This window comes from Chiloscyllium punctatum, chromosome 21 (genome assembly GCF_047496795.1).
Source record: "Chiloscyllium punctatum isolate Juve2018m chromosome 21, sChiPun1.3, whole genome shotgun sequence".
Taxonomy (NCBI): Eukaryota; Metazoa; Chordata; class Chondrichthyes; order Orectolobiformes; family Hemiscylliidae; genus Chiloscyllium; species Chiloscyllium punctatum.
In genome coordinates, this window is record NC_092759.1 from 25,585,590 (window position 1) to 25,607,451 (window position 21,862).

A 21,862-nucleotide genomic window follows, 5' to 3' on the forward strand; every position below is an offset into this window, starting at 1 on the left:
GTTCAGGAATGTGTAGGTTGGGTGCATTAGTTGGGGGTTAATCATAGGGGAATGGGTCTGGGTAGGCTACTCTTTGGAGTGTAGGTGTGGACCTGTTTCCACACTGTAGGGATTCTAATTCTAATTCTTGTTCTTTTTAGCAACATGCATCCCCTCGGTGTTGTTCTCACTGGGGGTATTTAACCAGTGTTTTAATGTTCCTCCCTGCCCTAGAATGACTGAGCTGTGACTATGTACCAACTAATACAGGGTTTCTGACCCCTGGAGGTGCTCTGAAGCACTAAGACTTTATGTTTAAAAATACATCTTTCTCTTTAGGTGAAGACCTGGTTTCAGAACCGTCGCATGAAGGTGAAACGTCTTCTTAAGGAACCAACTGCTGGTCCTCAAATTGGCTTCCTTCAAGCAGACCTGTCTCAGGTGATAATAGTAGTTAGTGATAACATGGTCAGGCATTCTAAGTTGCTGCATCAAGACTATTTTCTTGGGGCTGAAAGTTTAAATCCCACTGTTGTCATCAGGTAATCTTATTGAGATGAGATGAGCATATGGATTCGTATGTTCGTCTGCACTAACTGAGTTCACCAGGCACTTTATGTTTCACTGGAAGGTTGTGTTTTGGGGAGCAGGTCTTTGCTCTTTCAATCCCATCTTCCTTCTGTATAATTTGTGAACGTGACCAAAAAATGTAAATTGCTCAGCAGTTTGTGAACATCGGAGATAAACTTGTGCATATTAAAGTCTATCCAATAATAATGCCCAAGTATTCGATAAGGTTCAAAGTGAAACCTGGTAGCACATTTGAAAGCATTGCACAGTAATTGCAATGAAATGCAGTAGTTGGTCCCACCAAGTTTTAGTCTTCCACAGAAATAAATGTCTTGATTCCAAATCCTGCCCCCACATTTCTTTATTTACCCCCACTACTAAATATTGGAATCTAAACAGGAAATACTTACCAGGTCAGGCTTACAGCGAGAGAAACAGATCCTGTACCACACCGATCTGTTGACTGATACAGAGGGAGTAAATTACTGTAGATTCTGGAATCTGAACTGAACACAAAAAATGTTGAAGATCACAGCAGGTCAGGTAGTATCCATGGAGAGAAAGCAAGCTAATGTTTTAATGACAGGATGAACTATCAATATCCTTTTTCCCCCTGTACTGCAACCCCTCCTCTATAAATGCTGTCCCTTCCATTCTTCACTTTAGCTCTGATGAAGAGTCATCTAGATTCAAAACATTAGCTTGCTTCCTCACCATGAATGCTGCCAAGACCGGCTGTAATCTCTAGCACTTTTCGTATTGAATGATACAGTTTGATTCAATCTCCATGAACTCCAGAAACTATAAAAAGCATTTTTTCTGATAGATCCTAATGTTATTCTAAACAGCAGCTGATAATTCCTTCACAGCTATTTTTTCTCAATCATGACTTTCCCAACAGCTGTGAAATATGAACCACCCTTTCCTCAAATTTTAAATTATTCTAACAAACCAGCCCAAAATCTCTCTTGGCAAGTGTGCTCAAGAGCAAGCAAGTAATCATGAATTAAAAGAGACAATGCTTTGAATGACTCTAGTCTGGCAGAATCTGATAACATTTTCAGATCTGTGCCCCAGGGAAATGTTTGTGTAGATTTTAAGCGAGAGTCAAACTCCAATGTTTGTCTGTTCCATCATACGCTACTGTCCTGGATCAAACTGCTTTAGTAACTATGTATATAAAGATATTTTTATGAATAAATTATATTTTTGAAATTAAAAAAATTAAGCAAGTGAAAGATGGGAGATTGGAAGCAAGAACAAAACCAAATTGAGTTCTGGGACAGAGTTAGATTAGAGGATAGATTTTAAAAAGTGCAGTAAGGCAAATTATATTTGAAGTCTGTTGTATTTACACTAGTTTTCGTTCTTGCTTTTCACAGAATAACTCTATGGTGTACGGGAAACCAAAGGATTACATGAAGCAACAGTTTAACAGCTATCCCCTGCCACATCTGTTGCCCAGACAGATGATGTCATCTTCTGACAAGCACTGGTCCAGTCCAGGCTCTGTGTATCCAAATTTGGGTAAATTCCAGTCCACAGTTATCAAAAGCAAATTGCAGTACACCAATCAGTCTGTCAACTTTTCCATTAAGAAACAAGCTATTGCACTCTCTTCTCGGCCAGAGCTGAAACCAATGAAGCTCCCAGTGACATCCTACAGTCACACTATGCCAGTGCAACACTTTGATTTCTCACTGCAGCAAGCCTTGCCCAAGCCTCGATACCTCCAGCAGAGCCTCCCATATGAGATGCACAAACCTGCAGGGGATGAACTTCATTATGAAGAAGTTATCATTTCCTAGAGCCGCTATTGGCAATTTGGCTGAAGAAATTAACCTTTTGATTGCCACATTCCCAGTAAACAGAGTCATAGGCTGCAGAGGTGAATTCTTGCAATCCAGAAAGCAGCTCTCTCTGCACATTGTGACTCAGCCTGCTTCCTTTCATTGCAGACTCTATGGACAGACTCTTCCCTTGACCCCCAGGAGCTATGCTCTGTGTTCCCTGCCATACTTGACACTGATGCCAAAGATTTCTCAAAGCTTAGTCCTACAATTCTGAAAGGGATTTCATTTGTGTTTTAATCTAATTATATTTTTACATTCTGAACAAAATTGCCAAAAGCAAACTTTTATGAAAGATAATTTAGTTTGTAATCAGGTTGTCCTTCTTTTAAAGTATATTCCTCTGGTCAGTGATCACTGAGTTCACTGGGTCTGCCTGGCTGCTTATAACTTGAGAGCTACTGATAGTCACTCATTCCTGGCACCAACCAGTCTGGCCTTCTGAGCTTGTAACTTTGTGTTGGGTGGAGGGAGTGTGGAAATTCCCATCAGCTGGCACTGGCACTGGCTTCATGGCATCTCCAGGTGAATTTCTATAACTGACTGTGAAAGTGTTATTGTTCCAATCTGACCTATCATCACTTGGCACAGTCTGGCACAGCAAGAGGCATCTGTTGTAATTGTCAACTTGAGTTTGATTATTTGTTAACAAAATGGTGGTTAAAGACTTCAATAAAGCTGAAAGATTCTATCTGAGTCATTGTGTAACTCTGATTAAATTGCCTGAACAGTCAAACACCAAAGAGTCTTTGGAAATTTCCATTGCTGTAGCACCTTCCATTACCTCAGCATGTCCCAGTTTGCTTCACAGCCCATGAACTACTTTGACGTAATGTAGGAACTGCAATTCCCAGCTGTCCAATCTGTTTGAACATTTAAAAAATGTAAAGACTCGACTCTCGACAATGTACATGGAGGGAGAACCAGAATTAAGATTTCCTCAGAGTTGGAAAAAGTTAGGTATTTTGAGTTTTAAGCAACGCAGGGAAGTGAGGTTGGGAAAGAAAAACGTAGATTGGTGAGGTGGTGGAGGCAGAGATATTGCAGAGATGATATACAATAGAAAGCAATGTTAATGGAGCAAATGAAGAGAAAGGAATGGGTCTGGGGGTGCTGTAAACATTGGATATGTTTCCAACATAGCTCTGAAGGGTACTGGAGCAATTGCCATGATCTAGATGAAGGGCTTTTGCCCAAAACATCGATTTTCCTGCTTCTCAGATACTGCCTGAACTCCTGTGCTTTTCCAGCACCACTCTAACCTATGATCTAGAATTGAACTCATCTTGCCAAGGAAGCTCTAAAATGCCTAATTCAAAATAAGACATGATGTTTCAATAGCTTCTGATAGCCATGATGTAGAAGTACTGGTGTTGGACTGGGTGGAAAAAGTCAGTTGTCACAAGATCAGGTTTATTTGAAATCTCAAACTTTCAGAGTGCTGCTCCTTTGTCAGGTGAAGTCTTCACTCGATGATGGACCATCGCTCTGAAAGCATGGGATTAGCATCACTGGAAGAGCATAAAGGAGACTGTGAAATGGAGTGTGCTGGAGAATTACAATGATGAACCTCAATGAGCTCAGGGTTAACTTCAGAACTGGATGCACATATGCTGACTGATTACAGGACAACCACGATTATCTAAATGACACAGGCAGAGAGTATTATGTTCGGATCAACGTTTAGCTAAGCATTGGGACCTTGAAGCGTAAAAATGCGTTGCTGGAAAAGCGCAGCCTGCGCTTTTCCAGCTTGATGCTGCCTGACCTGCTGCGCTTTTCCAGCAACACATTTTTAAGCTCTGATCTCCAGCATCTGCAGTCCTCACTTTCTTCTATTGGGACTTTGAAGTCTTGTTTGGATAATCCAATTTTTGGATAATCGAGGGTGCCACGTAATTGGCTTCACAACCAATTCAGTGAGGAGTTTATGATGGATCTAACAACCAACCCTACCCTGATGCTTGGACAAGATGTTGAATCTTCGAGGGAATATTTTGCTGCAGGTTAGACAATAAGACATAGGAACAGAAGTTGACCTTTTAGCCCATTGATTCAGGTCCACCACTCAGTAAGATTGGGGTGATCTGGGTATCCTGAACTCCACTTTCCTGCCTTTTCCCTATAACCCTTGACTCCCTTAATGATTAGAGTTCTGTTATCCTACAAGAAAAGTTATTTTTTTTGAACAGTAACCTCTATAGAGGAAGTGATGAAATACTTAAAGAGGAGATGTTTCATTTGGGGAAGACCAGGCAGTCAGACGAATCAGACAGATCTTCCAAAGAGCATGCATGGGTTGAATGATGTCCTGTGTTGTATTCTTTTAACTTTTTTACCGGGGAGTCAGAATGATCTGATAATTTTCAGTTCTAATGAATCTAAGCTTGTCAGAATCTCAACTGCAAATTCAACAATTCTATCCTGTGACAAACCTTACCCTGAGCTTCACCAGCCATCACTTAGAATATTCATACTCTTAATATTTTCCCCCGTCTTGATTGATCAGAAATATGAACCTGGTTTCCTCCTTCACAGATATTAATATAGCAGCTGAGTGCTTTCAGCCTTCTTTGTTTTTATTGTAAATTCATATTGATTCAGAAGAGGCCAGCTCTCTTGTTTTCTCTACGCAGATGTTGGCTAATCTGCTGAATTTACCAGCTTTATTTCTTACTGCAAGTTTAGGACAATTTGACAGAAGTGCCAAATGTGAAAAATACCTTGAGTGACAGGTAGAAGAAAAAGAGCAAGCTAGATCCCTGACCATAGTGTTACATATTGGCACTAACGATATAGGAGAAAGTGAGGACTGCAGATGCTGGAGATCAGAGCTGAAAATGTGTTGCTGGAAAAGCGCAGCAGGTCAGGCAGCATCCAAGGAGCAGGAGAATCGACGTTTCGGGCATGAGCCTGAAGAAGGGCTGATGTCCGAAACGTCGATTCTCCTGCTCCTTGGATACTGCCTGACCTGCTGCGCTTTTCCAGCAACACATTTTCAGCACAAATGATATAGCCAGGAAAAGGATCGATGGTATAAAAAGTGATTTCAGGGAGTTAGGATGGAAGCTGCAAAGCAGGACAAACAAAGTAGTGTTCTCTAGTTTACTACCAGTGCCACGAGATAGCGAGGCGAGGAACAGGGAGCAGACGCAGCTTAACACGTGGCTGCGCAACTGATGTAGGAGGGAGGGCTTCAGATATGTAGATAATTGGGATGCCTTCTGGGGAAGGTGGGACCTGTACAAGAAGGACGGGTTGCATCTGAACTGGAAGGGGACCAATGTCCTGGGTGGAAGGTTTGCTCGAGTAGTTTGAGAGGGTTTAAACTAGTATGGCAGGGGGATGGGAACCTGAGCTGTATACCGGAGGTGAGAGCTGATGCAGATGAGGCAATAGCACGATGTAGACCAGCTAGTGGGAAGGATTTTCCTGGGAAGGAACCAAGGGATCAGTCAAAGTGTGTTTGCTTTAACGAAAGGAGTATCAGGAATAAAAGTGATGAGCTTAGAGCATGGATCAGAACCTGGTGCTATGATGTGGTGGCCATATCAGAGACATGGGTTTCTCAGGGGCAGGAATGGTTGCTGGATGTTCCAGGGTTTAGAACATTTAAAAAGAATAGGGAGGGGGAAAGAGGAGGGGGTGTAGCACTACTAATCAGAGAGGGTATTACAGCTACAGAAGCTTCCATTGTTGAGGAAGATCTGCCTACCGAGTCAGTATGGGTGGGAATTAGGAACAGCAAGGGAGCAGTCACCTCTTTAGGGGTTTACTACAGGCCCCCCAATAGCAGCAGGGAGATGGAAGAAAGCATAGGTCAGCAGATTTTGGAAAAGTAGGGTTGTTGTAATGGGTGACTTTAACTTTCCCAATATTGATTGGAACCTCCATTGAGCAGAAGATTTGAATGGAGCTGTTTTTGTAAGGTGTGTTCAGGAGGGTTTCCTAACTCAGTACGTTGACAGGCCGATGAGGGGAGAGGCCATTCTAGACTTGGTGCTCGGAAACGAGCCGGGGCAGGTATCAGATCTTGTGGTGGGAGAACATTTTGGTGATAGTGACCACAACTGCCTCACATTCTACATAGCTATGGAGAAGGAGAGGATTAGGCAAAATGGGAGGATATTTAATTGGGGAAGAGGAAACTATGATGCAATTAGACATAAGTTACTGGGAGCAATTGTTCCATGGAAAAGGCACTATAGACATGTGGAGACTGTTTAAGGAACAGTTGTGGCAAGTGATGAATAAATATGTCCCTCTGAGACAGGCAAGAAGGGGTAAGATAAAGGAACCTTGGATGACGAGAGCGGTGGAGCTTCTCGCCAAAAGGAAAAAGGTAGCTTACATAAGGTGGAGGAAGCTAGGGTCAAGCTCAGCTCTAGAGGATTACAGGCAGGCGAGGAAGGAGCTCAAAAATGGTCTGAGGAGAGCCAGGAGGGGGCACGAGAAAGGCTTGGCAGAACGGATTAAAGAGAACACAAAGGCATTTTACACTTTTTGTGAGGAATAAGAGAATGGTCAAAGAAAGAGTAGGGCCGATCAGGAATAGCATAGGGAATTTGTGTGTGGAGTCTGAGGAGGTAAGGGAAGCCCTAAATGAGTTTTTTGCTTCTGTCTTTACGAAAGAAACGAACTTTGTAGTGAATGAAACCTTTGAAGAGCAGGTGTGCATGCTGGAATGGATAGAGACAGAGGAAGCTGGTGTGCTGAAAATTTTGTCAAACATTAAGATTGACAAGTCACCAGGCCCGGACCAGATTTGTTCACGGCTGCTTTGGGAAACGAGAAATGTAATTGCTTCACCACTTGCGAAGATCTTTGCATCCTCGCTCTCCACTGGAGTCGTACCTGAGGACTGGAGAGAGGCAAATGTAATTCCTCTCTTCAAGAAAGGAAATAGGGAAATCCCTGGCAATTACAGACCAGTAAGTCTCACGTCTGTCGTCTGCAAGGTGTTAGAAAGGATTCTGAGGGATAGGATTTATGACCATCTGGAAGAGCATGGCTTGATTAAATGCAGTCAACACGGCTTTGTGAGGGGCAGGTCATGCCTCACAAACCTTATCGAGTTCTTTGAGGATGTGACTAGAAAAGTTGATGAGGGTCGAGCTGTGGATGTGGTGTATATGGACTTCAGCAAGGCATTTGATAAGGTTCCCCATGGTAGGCTCATTCAGAAGGTCAGGAAAAATGGGATACAGGGGAACTTAGCTGTCTGGATACAGAATTGGCTGGCCAACAGAAGACAGCGAGTGGTAGTAGAAGGAAGATATTCTGCCTGGAAGTCAGTGGTGAGTGGCGTTCCACAGGGCTTTGTCCTTGGGCCTCTACTGTTTGTAATTTTTATTAATGACTTGGATGAGGGGATTGAAGGATGGGTCAGCAAGTTTGCAGACAACACAAAGGTTGGAGGTGTCGTTGACAGTATAGAAGGCTGTTGTAGGCTGCAGCAGGACATTGACAGGATGCAGAGATGGGCTGAAAGGTGGCAGATGGAGTTCAACCTGGATAAATGTGAGGTGATGCATTTTGGAAGGTCGAATTTGAAAGCTGAGTACAGGATTAAGTATAGGATTCTTGGCAGTGTGGAGGAACAGAGGGATCTTGGTGTGCAGGTACATTGATCCCTTAAAATGGCCACCCAAGTGGACAGGGTTGTTAAGAAAGCATATGGTGTTTTGGCTTTCATTAACAGGGCGATTGAGTTTAAGAGTCGTGAGATCTTGTTGCAACTCTATAAAACTTTGGTTAGACAGCACTTGGAATACTGCGTCCAGTTCTGGTCACCCTATTATACGAAAAACATGGATGGTTTGGAGAGGGTTCAGAGGAGGTTTACCAGGATGCTGCCTGGACTGGAGGGCTTATCTTATGAACAGAGATTGACTGAGCTTGGACTTTTTTCATTGGAGAAAAGGAGGAGGAGAAGGGACATAATTGAGGTATACAAGATAATAAGAGGCATAGATAGAGTCGATAGCCAGAGACTATTTCCCAGGGCAGAAATGACTAACACGAGGGGTCATAGTTTTAAGCTGGTTGGGGGAAAGTATAGAGGGGATGTCAGAGGCGGGTTCTTTACACAGAGAGTTGTGAGAGCAGAGAATTCATTGCCAGCAGCAGTTGTGGAAGCAAGGTCATTGGGGACATCTAAGAGACTACTGGACATGCATATGGTCACAGAAATTTGAGGGTGCATACATGAGGATCAGTGGTCAGCACAGCATCGTGGGCTGAAGGGCTTGTTCTGTGCTGTATTGTTCTATGTTCTATGTTCTATAGCATGACTCAGTCACACACCATTGAAAGAACCACAACATACCAAAAGGATCACAACACTAATTAAACTGCAGAAGCTGAAAATCAGAAACAAAAATGGAAATTAGTGGAAAAACTCAGCAGGTCTGGCAGCATCCATAGAGAGAAACAGTTAATATTTTGGGTCCAGTGACTCTTATTAATAAATACATAAGTTGGCATTTTGACATGCCAAGAAGAAATTTATTTTGAAACAAAACAGATTGTATTCTTGGCTTTAAAAATCCTGACCTAGATTACAGAAATAAATGATGTGAAGGAACCCTCTCCAAACACTGGGTTTTTGGAGATCCTCCCCCTGCAGGCAGTCCAGAAGACAAAGGAGCAGACGTTGGCCATTCAGCCCATCAAATCTGCACAATCAATGAGATCATGGTTGATCTGATCATCCTGAACTCAACTATCCTGCCCTATTCTCAAAACCTTTGATTCCCCTCTTAGTGATGAAACTTCTGTTTCCCTCATGGAGAAATTATTCTTTGGCACTGGTTGCTGGGGCTAAGATTGGCTCTTGTCTGTATTCCTGAAATAGGGCCACTGGATCTGAAACATTTATTCTGATTTCTCTCCACTGCCAGACCTGCTGAGTTTATTTTCAGAAATTTCTGTTTTTGTGCCAGAAAGAGTATTGTAATTTCATTATATAAATAACAAGTACCATATCACACTGAACCAAGAACTAAAAGGTAGGATTACCTGTTGGGCACCTTGTTGGTCGGCATGACGGCAGTGGGCTGAATGGCCTCGTTATTTGCTCCATATTCCTACCATCAGCGTGTGAGATCAGCCAGAGTGTTGGTGAGTCTGTGTAAGACACGAGCTGACGTTAGCTCCAGCAGGCCAGTGCTAAAGAACAACAACTTCTGGAGGGCAACAGAACCTTAATCAGTGAAAGGGGAATCGGGGTCATAGGGGAAAGGCAGGATAGTGGAATTAACGATGATCAGATCAACCATGATCTCATTGAATGGTGGTGCAGACTTGAAGGGCTGAATGGCCTACCTCTGCTACTTGTTTTCCACTGTGCCCCTAGAAGGACCAACAATGAAGGCTGGAACCCAGTGTTCAGAGTGGCCTTCCACCTCGCCGCTTGTCTTTCCAATCAGTAAAGCAACAGTACATGCAATCCGTTTTCTCACTGTCAAAAGGCCTAATTATGCACTTCAAATTTCGGTAAAAACTAACTGGAATGTAGGAGTTGGAGATTTGAAGAGATTAATGTAAACATTCAGAACCTCCTGATACCTGAAGCAGATGTCACACCTTTGCCGCCGCTCATTTGCATTTGAATGGACTGGGGCAGTGAGGCGTGAAAACCAGGGCGATAAAACCCGAGCTCCTCAAACAGGCAGGACCGTGAGCCTGCACTCAGACCCCCCAATGCAATGGAGCAGCAATACACCCAGTTCCTACAGGATTTACAGGAGGATGCCTACAGCAGTCAGTTCCTCACCTACAACCGGATTGATTATGAGTTCGGCCCGTCCGGCAGCGAGAAGGTGCAGGAACAATATCCAAATCCTCAGTGTGAGTGAGATCCTCCGGGAGAGGGAAGGGAGAGGAATGGGAAAGAGGGAGGTGGAAGGGGACAGGCATGTCCAGCAGTTGTATAGACGCTGTTAGCAGGATTGGAATGGGATGTAGTGAGTAACTGTTGGTGTCCTCCACGCCTGTCGTGGCACTACCGTGAGATCTCCCCGGACCCTCAGAGATTCCAGGGCAGGAGACTGGAATTCTCCAGGTGAGCAGTGACCGAGATCCAACCCGGGAGTATGTCCGGTGTTGGACTCTTTGGTGGCGCGGATAGTTTCACCAGAGAAACTGTTCCTAATAAATGAAGCCCAGCCCAGACAAGAAGAGAAATGAATAGCCGAGGAACGGATAATTCCTGGTGGGTGGGCGTGTGTGACAGAGACTGTCTGCCTGTGTGTGTGTTTTGAGTTCTCACTGTCTGTGTTTGCACGGTTCACATGTAGTGCTCCCAAACCCCGTGACCAGCACCGACCAGCCACAGGACCCAAAGAAGACGGACTCCTCCAGGGGCCGAGCGCGAACAGTGTTCAGCGAGGAGCAGAAAAGGAAACTGATGCAACGGTTTCACAGGCAGAAATATATTTCTCCACAAGAGAGGACAGAGCTCGCCACCGCCCTCGGACTGAATTGTAAACAGGTCAGAGGAACCTTACTCCAACCAGGTTACTGTCCTGATCACGCTCAGCAGGAGCAGCGAGTGAGATTTCTCTCCGAAAGTACTGGGGGCTTGGGAGAAGGCACTTCCTAGTGGTAACAGATGGGCTGAACGGCCTCCTTCTGCAGGGACAGCTTAGTGATTGGTTGGAGAGACTGCAAATTCTAGTCTCCTCTAGGTCACGTTTCAGAGACACTAAAACTAAAGGAAGAGAATCGTACAAATGGGGAAGGGGGTGTTGGTGAAGAAAGGTAGTTGGTGGGGTGGGGGTGGGGTAGGGTAGGGTAGGGCAGGAGGAAGGAAAGGGGTGATTGGGTAGGAGATACCTAATCTTGAAGAAGGTAGTTCTAAACAAGAGTCACTTGGAAACCTTTTAACTCTGTTTCTCTCTCAACAAATGTTGCTAGACTTCCTGAGTTTCTCCAGCAATTGTTATTTCATTTCCGATTTCCAACATCTGCAGGAAGGGAGGAACTTGATTTAATTGTACTTTGGAAAGGGGTATTAGTGAAATGTTTCAGGGTCAAGGGAATTGGGAACAGTTTGCACTTTCAAAGAAGCCAGCACAGGTTTTGGAAAAAGGAAAGCAATGAACATGTTGTGAAATTTCAACCAGGTGAGCCCCTTGGTCATTCTCATTTCAGGTCAAGACATGGTATCAGAATAGGAGGATGAAGCTGAAACGCAGTCAGTGTATCCAAACCCCAGGAACCTCTTGGGATCAACCCAGTTTCAATCCTGTTTCATCCCAGGTAAGAATGCACTAACTCTGGGAATACTAAGTTCTCTCCACGTGCCTGTCTTGAACTGCCTTGCTCAAATTTATGTAGTGATTATTGTGTTAAATGTAGATTAATGTTTTCTTCCTTAGGAGAAAAACACTGATACAGTTCTCTCATAGCCTTCCTGCTGTTGGATCCTGTGCCTCATTTAATAAATGAAGTATCCCTTGTGCCTTCTGAACACCAATGTACCTGTCCTATTACCTGCAGAGGTCGGTGTGGGTGCATATCAGTGTCTCTCTGATTATCTCTACTTCCCAGGTCCCTAACTGTTCATAAGGTGGGTGTGCTGGTGTTGGACTGGGGTGAACAAAGTTTAAAAATCACACAACTAGTCCCAACAGATTTATTTTAAAGTACAAGTTTTCAGAGCACAGCTCCTTTGCCAGGCAGCTATCTGACAAAGGAGTGGCACTCTGAAAGCTAGTGCTTCCAAATAAACCTGTTGGATTATAATCTGGTGTTGTGATTTTTGACATAATAGTTTACCCTGTTAATTCTCTCCAAATGTACTTCCTCCATTTTCTAGATTGAATTCCATTTCCCACTCTGCCCAGCTGACAAGTCTGTTGATATCCACTCAGTTTACAGCTACCCTCCTCACTATTTACTATTTTCAATTTTCATGTCATCCAGGCCCAAAAACATTAACCCCAACATTCAAATCCAAATCATTAATGTACACCTCAAACTGCATGGACACTAAGACTGAGCTCTGAGGAACCACACTGGAAACAGGTTTCCAGGCAGAAAATCTTCTCTCTGCCATCATCCTCTGCTATGTCTCTCAGCAAGTTTTAGATCCAATGTGCCACATTGCCTTGCATCCCATGGGATCTTTCTTTCTTGAACAGTCTGCCGTGGAGGGATCATTAAATCCCATCCAATGCACTATCTTGATTAACACTTGTCGTTACATCCTTGAAATTTGACCATATTTGTCAAACATGATCATTCATTTAAAAAAAATCCATTTTGTAAATTCCTGAATACTCCATAACTGTCAGGTGTAGATGTACTTTCTCTCTTCTTTCTAACGATTTTCCTATCACAGATTAGGTTGTTCTGGCCAGTAATTGTATAGTTTATCTCTGCCTCCCTTTTTTTTTAAATGAGACAGTTCGCTGTCTTCTAGTCCTCTGGCACCTCATCTCTGGCCAGGGAAGACTTGAAAATGATGGCCAATATCTCTGATATCTCTTCCTTGGTCTCCCTCAACAGTTTGGGATACATCTCATCCAGGTCAGTGTTTTAAGGCTGTTAAACCCCTCCACATATTCTTGTTCACTGTTAATTTCTTCTATATTTTGCAGTACTCCACCATAATATTTTTGTCTTGTTTGTTGTTTGTGGTTTATAGTTCACACCTATGTGTGTTTGCCCCCCTTCGTATTTCTACCTATATAGTCTCATCTGATGGTCTTTCCAAGATTAACCCCCCCCCCCCCCTCCCCACCCCAGCTATCTTTGAATTCTTGATCAATATCGTGGACTCTCCATTACAGCTGCCCCCTTGGTGTCAGGTCATAATATTCTACAAGTTAGAAATATTGAGCTGCCAATTCTACTCATCAGCCAAATCCTGGTCATGACTATGATACCATATTCCCATATAGTCTGCTCTATCTTTGTATTCTTGTACTCACTACTGCACGGGACCAGGAATATTCCAGAGATTGCTACCTTTTTTCAATTTCTTACCAAGCTTCCTAAAATCTGTCTCTTAACTGTCCTCCCAGCAATTAGGGCTGGGCAATACTTGCTGGGGGGGGGACCAAGCCAGTGACTTCCACATCCCATGAATATCCCATTTTTAAAAAATCCTTCTCTGTCTGCACTTCCTAAAGATAGTGAACCTTCACTGTACAGACAGCAATGCAAATATAATCTTCCACTGTATGCAATTTTCCAAATGAGGCTGCATTAAAACCCTGCATTACTGTAGCATTTCTTGTAATCCAATGTCTCTACAACATAGGCCCACTCCCTTCCTGATTTTCCCATTGACATTTATCACAATCGAAACATGTAGGAATTAGGAGCCATTCAGCTTTTGCAGCCTTTTCTGCCATTGATTAGCCAGTTTCTGCTTTTCCCTCTATTTATTTGATCCCTTTTGACCCAAGTACAATCTCCAATATCTTCTTGAAGTCATTCAATGTTTTGACCTCAAGTACCATCTGTGGTACTGAATTCCACAGGCTCACCACTCTGGGTGAAGACATCCCTTCTCCTCCTACTCCTCCTCCTCCTCCTCCTCCTCCTCTGTCCTAAATAGCATACCCATAGATTGTGACCCTTGATTCTGGAGTCCTTGGTCATTGGAGACATCCTGTTTGCCCTGTTTACTCTTGTTAGAATGTAATAGATTTTTATATCCTCCCCTTCTCCACCCCTATCCTCAATCCCCCAATTCTTATAAACTCTAACAAATATATTCCTAACCAATCCAACCCCTCCTCATACATAAGTTCTTTAAACCAGGCGTCAGTCTGGTAAGCTTTCAATGCACTCCCTCTATAGTTTTTCATTCTGTGTTCCACCAAAAGAACAGGTACACCAAAGTCCATCCAAACATCAGCATTGAAAGGTACTCACCTTCCCAAAACTATTCTGCTTTTTAGCTTCATAGTTCCCCCACCGTATAATCCATCTGCCATTCTCTTGCCCATCCACATAGCCTGGATACAGCTGTTCTAGTTCCTTTGACAATTACTTTCATTATCTTCATGAATATCCAGCAAATGATTCTGATGGACCCTGGTGTTTTTCTGTACTGATTTACTTAAATGTTCTTTTTATCCATCACAACTCATCCTCAACTGCCTCAGAATTCATTTCTGGTTAAGATTCATTCTACAAAGGGTTTGCAGAGGAGAAGGGGCACTACTCAGAATTTTGTGATTTAGATCTAGAGAGAGATTTAGTTGCTTTCTCTTTCACAGATAATGTTTCTCCTGCATTGTCCAAACTCAAAGTTACTGCCCAGGAACCAGTCAGAGTTCTTTCTATGCCAGGCAGTCCTGACCAGCACCCACAGAGCTGCGGTGTCTGGCATATTCCCCTTCTCTACCCCTACACTCAAATAATGCAGCATTGCAGATCCAAGTCTCCTTGCATTCTGGTAACTCCTATTTTAAAAAGAAGACTGCAGAATCTTCTTCCATGTGCCATTGGTTTAAAGCAATGACTTTCCTATTGGTTATTCCAAAGCATAAGAGGCACCTTAGCTATTTTTTCATCAGGTTCAGACTCACCTGGCGTTCTGCGCAAAACTGCGGGCACTGGACTTTAGGAAGAATATGAAGATTTTATTCTAATGATGAGAAACTAGAGAGAGGTTAAAGAATCTGAGGTTGTTTGGAAAGGAGATTTGGTAGAGGTGTTCAAAATCATTCTAGCAGTCTAGTCTGAACAACATAGAACAGCACAGTACAGTACAGGCCCTTCAACTCTCTATGTTGTGCTGGTCTTTTATCCTACTAAGATCAGACAAACCCACATTCGCTTCATTTTACAATCATCCAATTGCCTATCTGAGTTGCTTAAATGTCCCTAACGTACTTGACTCTTCCCACTGCTGGCAGTGCAATCCATGCACCCAGCACTCTGTGTAAAGATCCTACCTCTGGCATCTCCCCTAAACCTTCCTCTAATTACCTTTAAAATGATGTCCCCTTATGATAGACATTTCCACCAAGGGAAAGAGTCTCTGGCTATCCACTCAATCTATGCCTCAACATCTTCTACATCTCTATCAAGTCACCTCTCATCATTCTTTGTTCCAATGAGAAAAACCCTAGCTTCCTCAACCTTTCTTCATAAGACACACCCTCCAATCCAGGTAGTATCCAGGGAAATCTCCTCTGCACCCTCCAAATCTTCCACGCCCTTCTTATAATGAGGTGACCAGAACAGAACACAATATTCCAAATATGGTCTAACCAGGGCTCTTAACCCTAACCCCGTTAATGAAAGGCAACACACAATAAACATTCTGAACAACTGTATCAACTTGGGTGGCAACTTTGAGGGATCTATGGACATGGACCCCAAGATCTATTCTGTTCCTCCACACTGTCAAGAATCCTGCCTTTAACCCTGTACTCTGCATCCAAATTCTAGTCTACAGGATTCTTAAGGGGAAGGGAGAGCAGCCAGAAGTCGTGGTACACATTGGTACCAATGGCATAGGTAGGGAAAGGGAGGAGGAGCTGAAAAGAGAATATAGGGAGTCCGGTTGGAAGCAGGAAGGTAGGAGAAGCAGAGTAATAATCTCAAGATTGCTACTGGTGCCATGTGCTAGTGAGGCTAGGAACAGAGAGTGAGTGTAGATAAACATGTGGCTACAGGGCTGGTGTGGGAGGAAGTGGATGGATCTGTACTTGGAACTATTAATGTTGTGGTCATTACAGAACGTTAGCTATCACAGGGGCAGGAATGGTTGTTTTAATGGTACAGGGTTTAGATGTTTCAAAAGTAACAGTTGGGGGGGGGGGGGGGTGGGAAAGAGGTGGAGGAGTGGCATTGCTAATCAGGGATAGTATCCTAGCTGCAGAAAGGGAGGTCGTTGGGGAGGGTTTGTCTACAGAGTCCGTATGGGTGCAAGTCAGAAACGGGAGAGGAGCAGTCACTTTGAGTGTTTTCTACAGATCACCCGATAGCAACTGAGACACGGAGGAGCAGATTGGGAGGCAGATTTTGGAAAGGTGCAGAAGTAATGGGGTTGTTGTCACTGGTGGCTTTAATTTTCCTAACATTGATTGGACCTTACTTAGTTCAAGTAACACAATACCAGGTTATAGTCCAACAGGTCTATTTGAAGGTACTAGCTTTCAAAGTGCTGCTTCTTGGTCAATCACCTGATGAAGCAGTGCATTGAAAGCTAGTGCCTTCAATGTGTTTGGAATATAACAAGGTATTGTGATTTTTAACTTTGTCCACCCCAGTCCAACACTGGCTCCTCCTAAATTAAGTCCAAATAGTTTGGATGGAATAGGTTTTGTCAGGTGTGTCCAGGAAGGGTTCCTGATGCGATATATAGAATAGGCTGACAAGAGAGGAGGCCATATTGGATTTGACGCTTGGCAACGAACCATGCCAGAGGTCAGATCTATCGGGAGAGCATTTTGATAATAGTGATCACAACTCCCTGATCTTTACTATTGTCAGGGAGAGGGCTAGGAGCAGATGGTATGGGAAAGTATTTAACTGAGGCATGGGGAATTACAATGCTATTAGGCAGGAACTGAGGTGCCTAAACTGGGGACAGATGTTCTCAGGAAAATGCACAATAGAAATGACGGTTGTTTTGGGAGCACTTGCTGCAAGTGCTAGATAGGTTTGTCCCACTGAGGCAAGGAAGGGATGATAGGTTGAAGGAACCTTGGGTGACCAGGAATGTGGAACATCTCTTCAAGAGGAAGAAGGAAACTTGTGTAAGCTTGAGGTGGCAAGAATCAGACAGGGCTTTAGAGGGTTACAAGGTAGCCAGGAAGGAACTGAAAATTGACTTGGGAGAGCTAGAAGGGAATGTGGAAAAAGCTTTAGCAGGTAGAATTAAGGAAAATCCCAAGGTGTTCTACACTTCTATGAGGAACCAGAGGATGGCCAGAGTGAGGGTAGGGCCAATCAGGGATAGTAGAGGGAACTTGTGCCTGGAATCGGAGGAGCTAAGTGAGGTCGTTAATGAATACTTTGCTTCAGTATTCACTGCTGAGAGGAACTATGATGTTTCTGAGGACAGCATGAAACAGACTCGAACAGGTTGATGTTCGGAAGGACCATGTACCGAAAAGTTTGAAAAATGTAAGGATAGATAAATTCCTGTGCAGACGGGATATACCCAAGGTTACTACAGGAAGTGAGGGAAGAGATTGCAGCGCCAAAGGCGCTGATCTTTGCATCCTCATTGTCCACTGGAATAGTGCCAGATGATTGGAAGGTGGCAAATGTTGTTGTTCCCTTATTCAAGGAAGGGGATAGGGATAATTCTGGGAATACAGACCAGTCAGTCTTGTGTCCATGGTGGGCAAAGTATTGAAGAGGATTCTGAGAAACAGGATTTACTATTTCTTGGAAAACTATTTGATTAGAGGTAGTCAGCATGGCCTTGAGGGGTGGGTCATGTCTCTCAAACCTTTTTAATGAGTTCTTTGAGGATGAGACAATACATTGAAGGTAGAGCAGTGCATGTGGTGTATATGGATTTTAGCAAGGCATTTCATAAGGTTCCCCATGGTAGGTTCATTCAGAAAGTAAGGAGGCTTGGGATACAGGGAAACTTGTCTGTCTGGATACAGAATTGGCTGGTCCATAGAAGACAGAGGGTGGTGGTAGATGGAAAGTATTCAGCCTGGAGCTTGGTGACCAGTGGTGTTCCATGGGGATTAGTTCTGGGATCTCTGCTCTTTGTGCTTTATAAAAATGACTTTGAGAAAGTGGCAGGGGGGAGTTAGTAAGTTTGCCGATGAGATGAAGGTTGGTGGAGTTGTGGATATTGTGGAGGGTAGAGTCACTGTTTCTTGTTGGCGGAAGTGTTGAGAAAGATGTAATTTATTTATGGTAAATATAGAACAAAACATTTTCAGAGTTTTAATTAGTTTAAAAAAAAATTGAGGGTTATGGGGAAAATGCAGGAAAGTAAAATTGAAGATTATCCAATCAGCCACAATCTCATTGAATGATGAAGTAGATTCAATGCGATTTGGTTGCTCCTTCATCTTCTAGCCTGCATAACAAGTCATAGCGTCCAACCCGTCCACGCCGAGCAGATATCTCAACCTAATCTAGTGTCACTTGCCAACACCCGGCCCATGTCCCTCTAAACACTTCCTATTCATATACCCATCCAGATGCTTTTGGATGTTGTAATTGTACCGGCCTTGACCACTTCCTCTGGCAACTCATACCATACATGCACAACCCTCTACGTGAAAATGTTGGTCCTTAGGTCCCTCTTATATCTTTCCCCTCTTGCCCTAAACCTATGACCTCTAGTTTTGTATTCCCACACCCCTGGAAAAAGACTGTCTATTTATCCTATCCATGCCCCTCATGATTTTAAAAACCTCTAAGGTCACCCTTCAGGGTCTGATGCTCCACAGAAAACAGCCCCAGCCTATTCAGCCTCTCCCTCTAGCTCAAATCCTCCAACCCTGGCAACATCTTTGTAACTTTTTTTATTTTCTGAACCCTTTTAAGTTTCACAACTTCCAGTAGGAAGGAGACCAGAATTGCATGCAATATTCCAAAAGTGGCCTAACCACTTTTCTCTAGCCGCAAAATGACATTCCCAACTCCTATACTCAACGAGGTGTTTAGGATCAAGAATCAACTGTGTATGTGGTGGGGGATCCAATTTAAATCTCCGCTTTCAAAACTGAATGAGAAAACCACCTGAATGCCAAAACATTTGCATGGTTGGGTAGATTACGTGAGTTCCCTTTGCAGAGATAGGTGAAGTGGCTTCCAACACAGAATATGACTTGTGTTCCAACCATTCTATGATTAAACATCCTACGGTTGGTTCATAATTTTTTTTTATTCTTATTCACTTGTGGCATGGGTGTCATTGGCTCAGCCAATGTATATTCCCATCCCTTGGCCTTGAAGGTGGTGAGTTGCTTTCTTGAACCATTATTTACAGTGGATGATTGATTGACTTCTTATAGGGTCCCAACTCACTTAAACTATTCCCTTTATACTACTGTTTCCCATTGTCTATGGCATTTAACTAGCTCTACAGACACACAATTGATGTCTTGTTTCTCATTCCAGACCTGCCCCCTGACTCGAGGACTAACACCTACTGTAACAAAGCCCCATCTTATCAGCTCCCAGCAACAGTCTGTTTTCTCCAGTGGCCAAGCTATATCGTATAGGAGGCATCGAACCTCCATGGAGCATCCGATTGTGGACATTGTACAGTCTTCTCCAATCCGTAGAGATCTTCAATATCCACCTGTTTCTTCATATTTCCAGAACTTTCCACCAGCTCAATGCTCAGACCCCAATTTTGGCAACTTTCACAAAGAATGCCTTATGATCCCTGGCACACAGTCTTTGAGTTTCCGGAATCAGATTTCGAGATCAGGAATGGGATTCCCAGCTGTCAGAATTCACCAATCTCCATCAATCAAGGAGGACATTCAATGCATTGCTACATCCACAAGTTACCCTCCCTCAGAATGTCACCAAGTTTCATCTTCTTTTAACATGGGGACAGTTGGGAGAGAACTGATTGTTTCTACTCAGGACTTCCAAATGAACCCAAATAACTGGAATCCAGTACAAAATGATGTATCTTTGCCAGATTATCTGACACTTGCACCAGTGTTTGGTTCTTATGAAATGCAACAGTCTGGATCAGCTGATCTGTTCAGTGAAGGCCATCCTGTGACTTTGAGTGGTGCTCAATGCAATATGTGAATTTGGGAGAAGAATGTGTGAATGTTGTTCTCAGAGTGTTTTGGCCTTAAGATTTCTAAGAAATCTTTAGAATTAAATGATACTTTCATTTAACTGGGAGCATGATAAGTGGAAATGTCTGATTTCAATATCAAGCTGAATTAAGGGTCATGTTTGATATTTGGAAATTCATTAACTTGCGTTAGCAAGTTGGCCTGAGTCGTGCCTTATTGTTTCAATGGGTGCTCAAATACTTTCTAAACCAGATTATGTTTGAGTGGATGGGATAAGGATACATGGTTTTATTTCTAGTTTGGAGTGCAGTTTGGAGGGACTGGTGACTGTAACAGATATGGATGTTTCATTCAGTCCAAACAGAAAGGCATTACTTTTGAAAATCATTTGTAAAGTAGGTAAAATGACATCTATTGAGCCATTGTGGGGATCCACAAACATTCTGCTTTCCTTCTGATATGTTTAACTTAATATTTTTAGTTTGGGGTTATTGTGCAGAATATATGCTTCGATGAGAATTATGAATTGGTGACAGAATAACTCCAACTGTTGAAGCTTTCATGTTTACTGAATAATGTTTTTATGATGTCTTTTTGGATTCACTGTACAAAATTGATCAAGATGCCTTTGCACCTTTGCAGACAAAGAAATGTGTTCTGAATGTAATCTGCTTTCTGTTATCTTCACTTGATCATTTTGAAATAAATGTTCTACAAAATATAATTAAGATATGGTTCTTTTTGTAAGATGTAAGTTGCACTGTTAACTTTATGCCAGTGGCTATACAATCACACATCTGATTATATAAAACAATGATGCATATTTCATAAATGTCAGATGAAATTGACCCAAAACTGTGGATCATATCTGTTTCAAATAATTGGCTGTTTACTCCTTACCCCCCAACCAGGATGACACACTGGCTCAGTGTTTAGCATTGCTGCCTCACAGTGCCAGGTATGAATCCCAGCCATAGGTGTGAATCTCTGTCTGTCTCTCGACAAGATATTGGCTTTGGTGTGAAGAGTAAATATAGATAGCTGAGGTAGTCAAGGATCAAGAGAGACAAAGCTGAAAATGCATTGCTGGAAAAGCGCAGCAGGTCAGGCAGCATCCAAGGAGCAGGAGAATCGACGTTTCGGGCATGAGCCCTTCTTCAGGAATGAGGAGAGTGTGTCCAGCAGGCTAAGATAAAAGGTAGGGAGGAGGGACTTGGGGGAGGGGCATTGGGAATGCGATAGGTGGAAGAAGGTCAAGGTGAGGGTGATAAGCTGGAGTGGGGTGGGGGCGGAGAGGTCTGGAAGAAGATTGCAGGTTAGGAAGGCGGTGCTGAGTTCGAGGGATTTGACTGAGACAAGGTGGGGGGAGGGGAAATGAGGAAACGAGAAATCTGAGTTCATCCCTTGTGGTTGTATCATCCTTTGTATCATCAGCAAATTTGCTAATGTTATTGCTGATACCATCTTCTATATCTTTGAAGGTTGCCACTCAGGTGGATAGAGTTTGTAAGAAGGCCTATGGAGTATTATCGTTCATTAGCAGAGGGATTGAATTCAAGAGTCGTGAAGTGATGTTGCAGCTGTACAGGACTTTGGTTAGACCACAGTTGGAGTACTGTGTACAGTTCTGGTCACCTCACTTTAGGAAAGATGTGGAAGCTTTGGAGAGGGTGCAGAGAAGATTTACCAGGATGTTGCCTGGAATGGAGAGTAGGTCGTACGAGGATAGGTTGAGAGTTCTCGGCC

At 43.2% G+C, this 21,862-nt stretch overlaps 2 protein-coding genes across 2 annotated transcripts in view; both read left to right on the top strand.

Moving 5' to 3' along the window:
• The window catches only part of LOC140492666 (uncharacterized), a 34,936-nt gene extending 32,141 nt beyond the window's left edge, over nucleotides 1-2,795 (top strand). Inside the window, exons 4-5 of the mRNA XM_072591708.1 lie at nucleotides 319-420; nucleotides 1,932-2,795. Coding sequence (XP_072447809.1) covers nucleotides 319-420; nucleotides 1,932-2,357 — 528 coding nt within the window. The 3' untranslated portion in view covers nucleotides 2,358-2,795. The remainder of the gene's footprint in view (nucleotides 1-318; nucleotides 421-1,931) is intronic.
• Nucleotides 2,796-10,108: 7,313 nt separating this feature from the next.
• LOC140492488 (uncharacterized) lies at nucleotides 10,109-20,744 on the top strand. Its single transcript, XM_072591377.1, has 4 exons — nucleotides 10,109-10,250; nucleotides 10,700-10,893; nucleotides 11,556-11,663; nucleotides 19,473-20,744. Exons 1-4 carry the CDS (start codon nucleotides 10,109-10,111, stop codon nucleotides 20,121-20,123), a joined length of 1,095 nt encoding a protein of 364 aa, XP_072447478.1. The 3' UTR covers nucleotides 20,124-20,744.
• The last annotated feature ends 1,118 nt before the right edge of the window (nucleotides 20,745-21,862 follow it).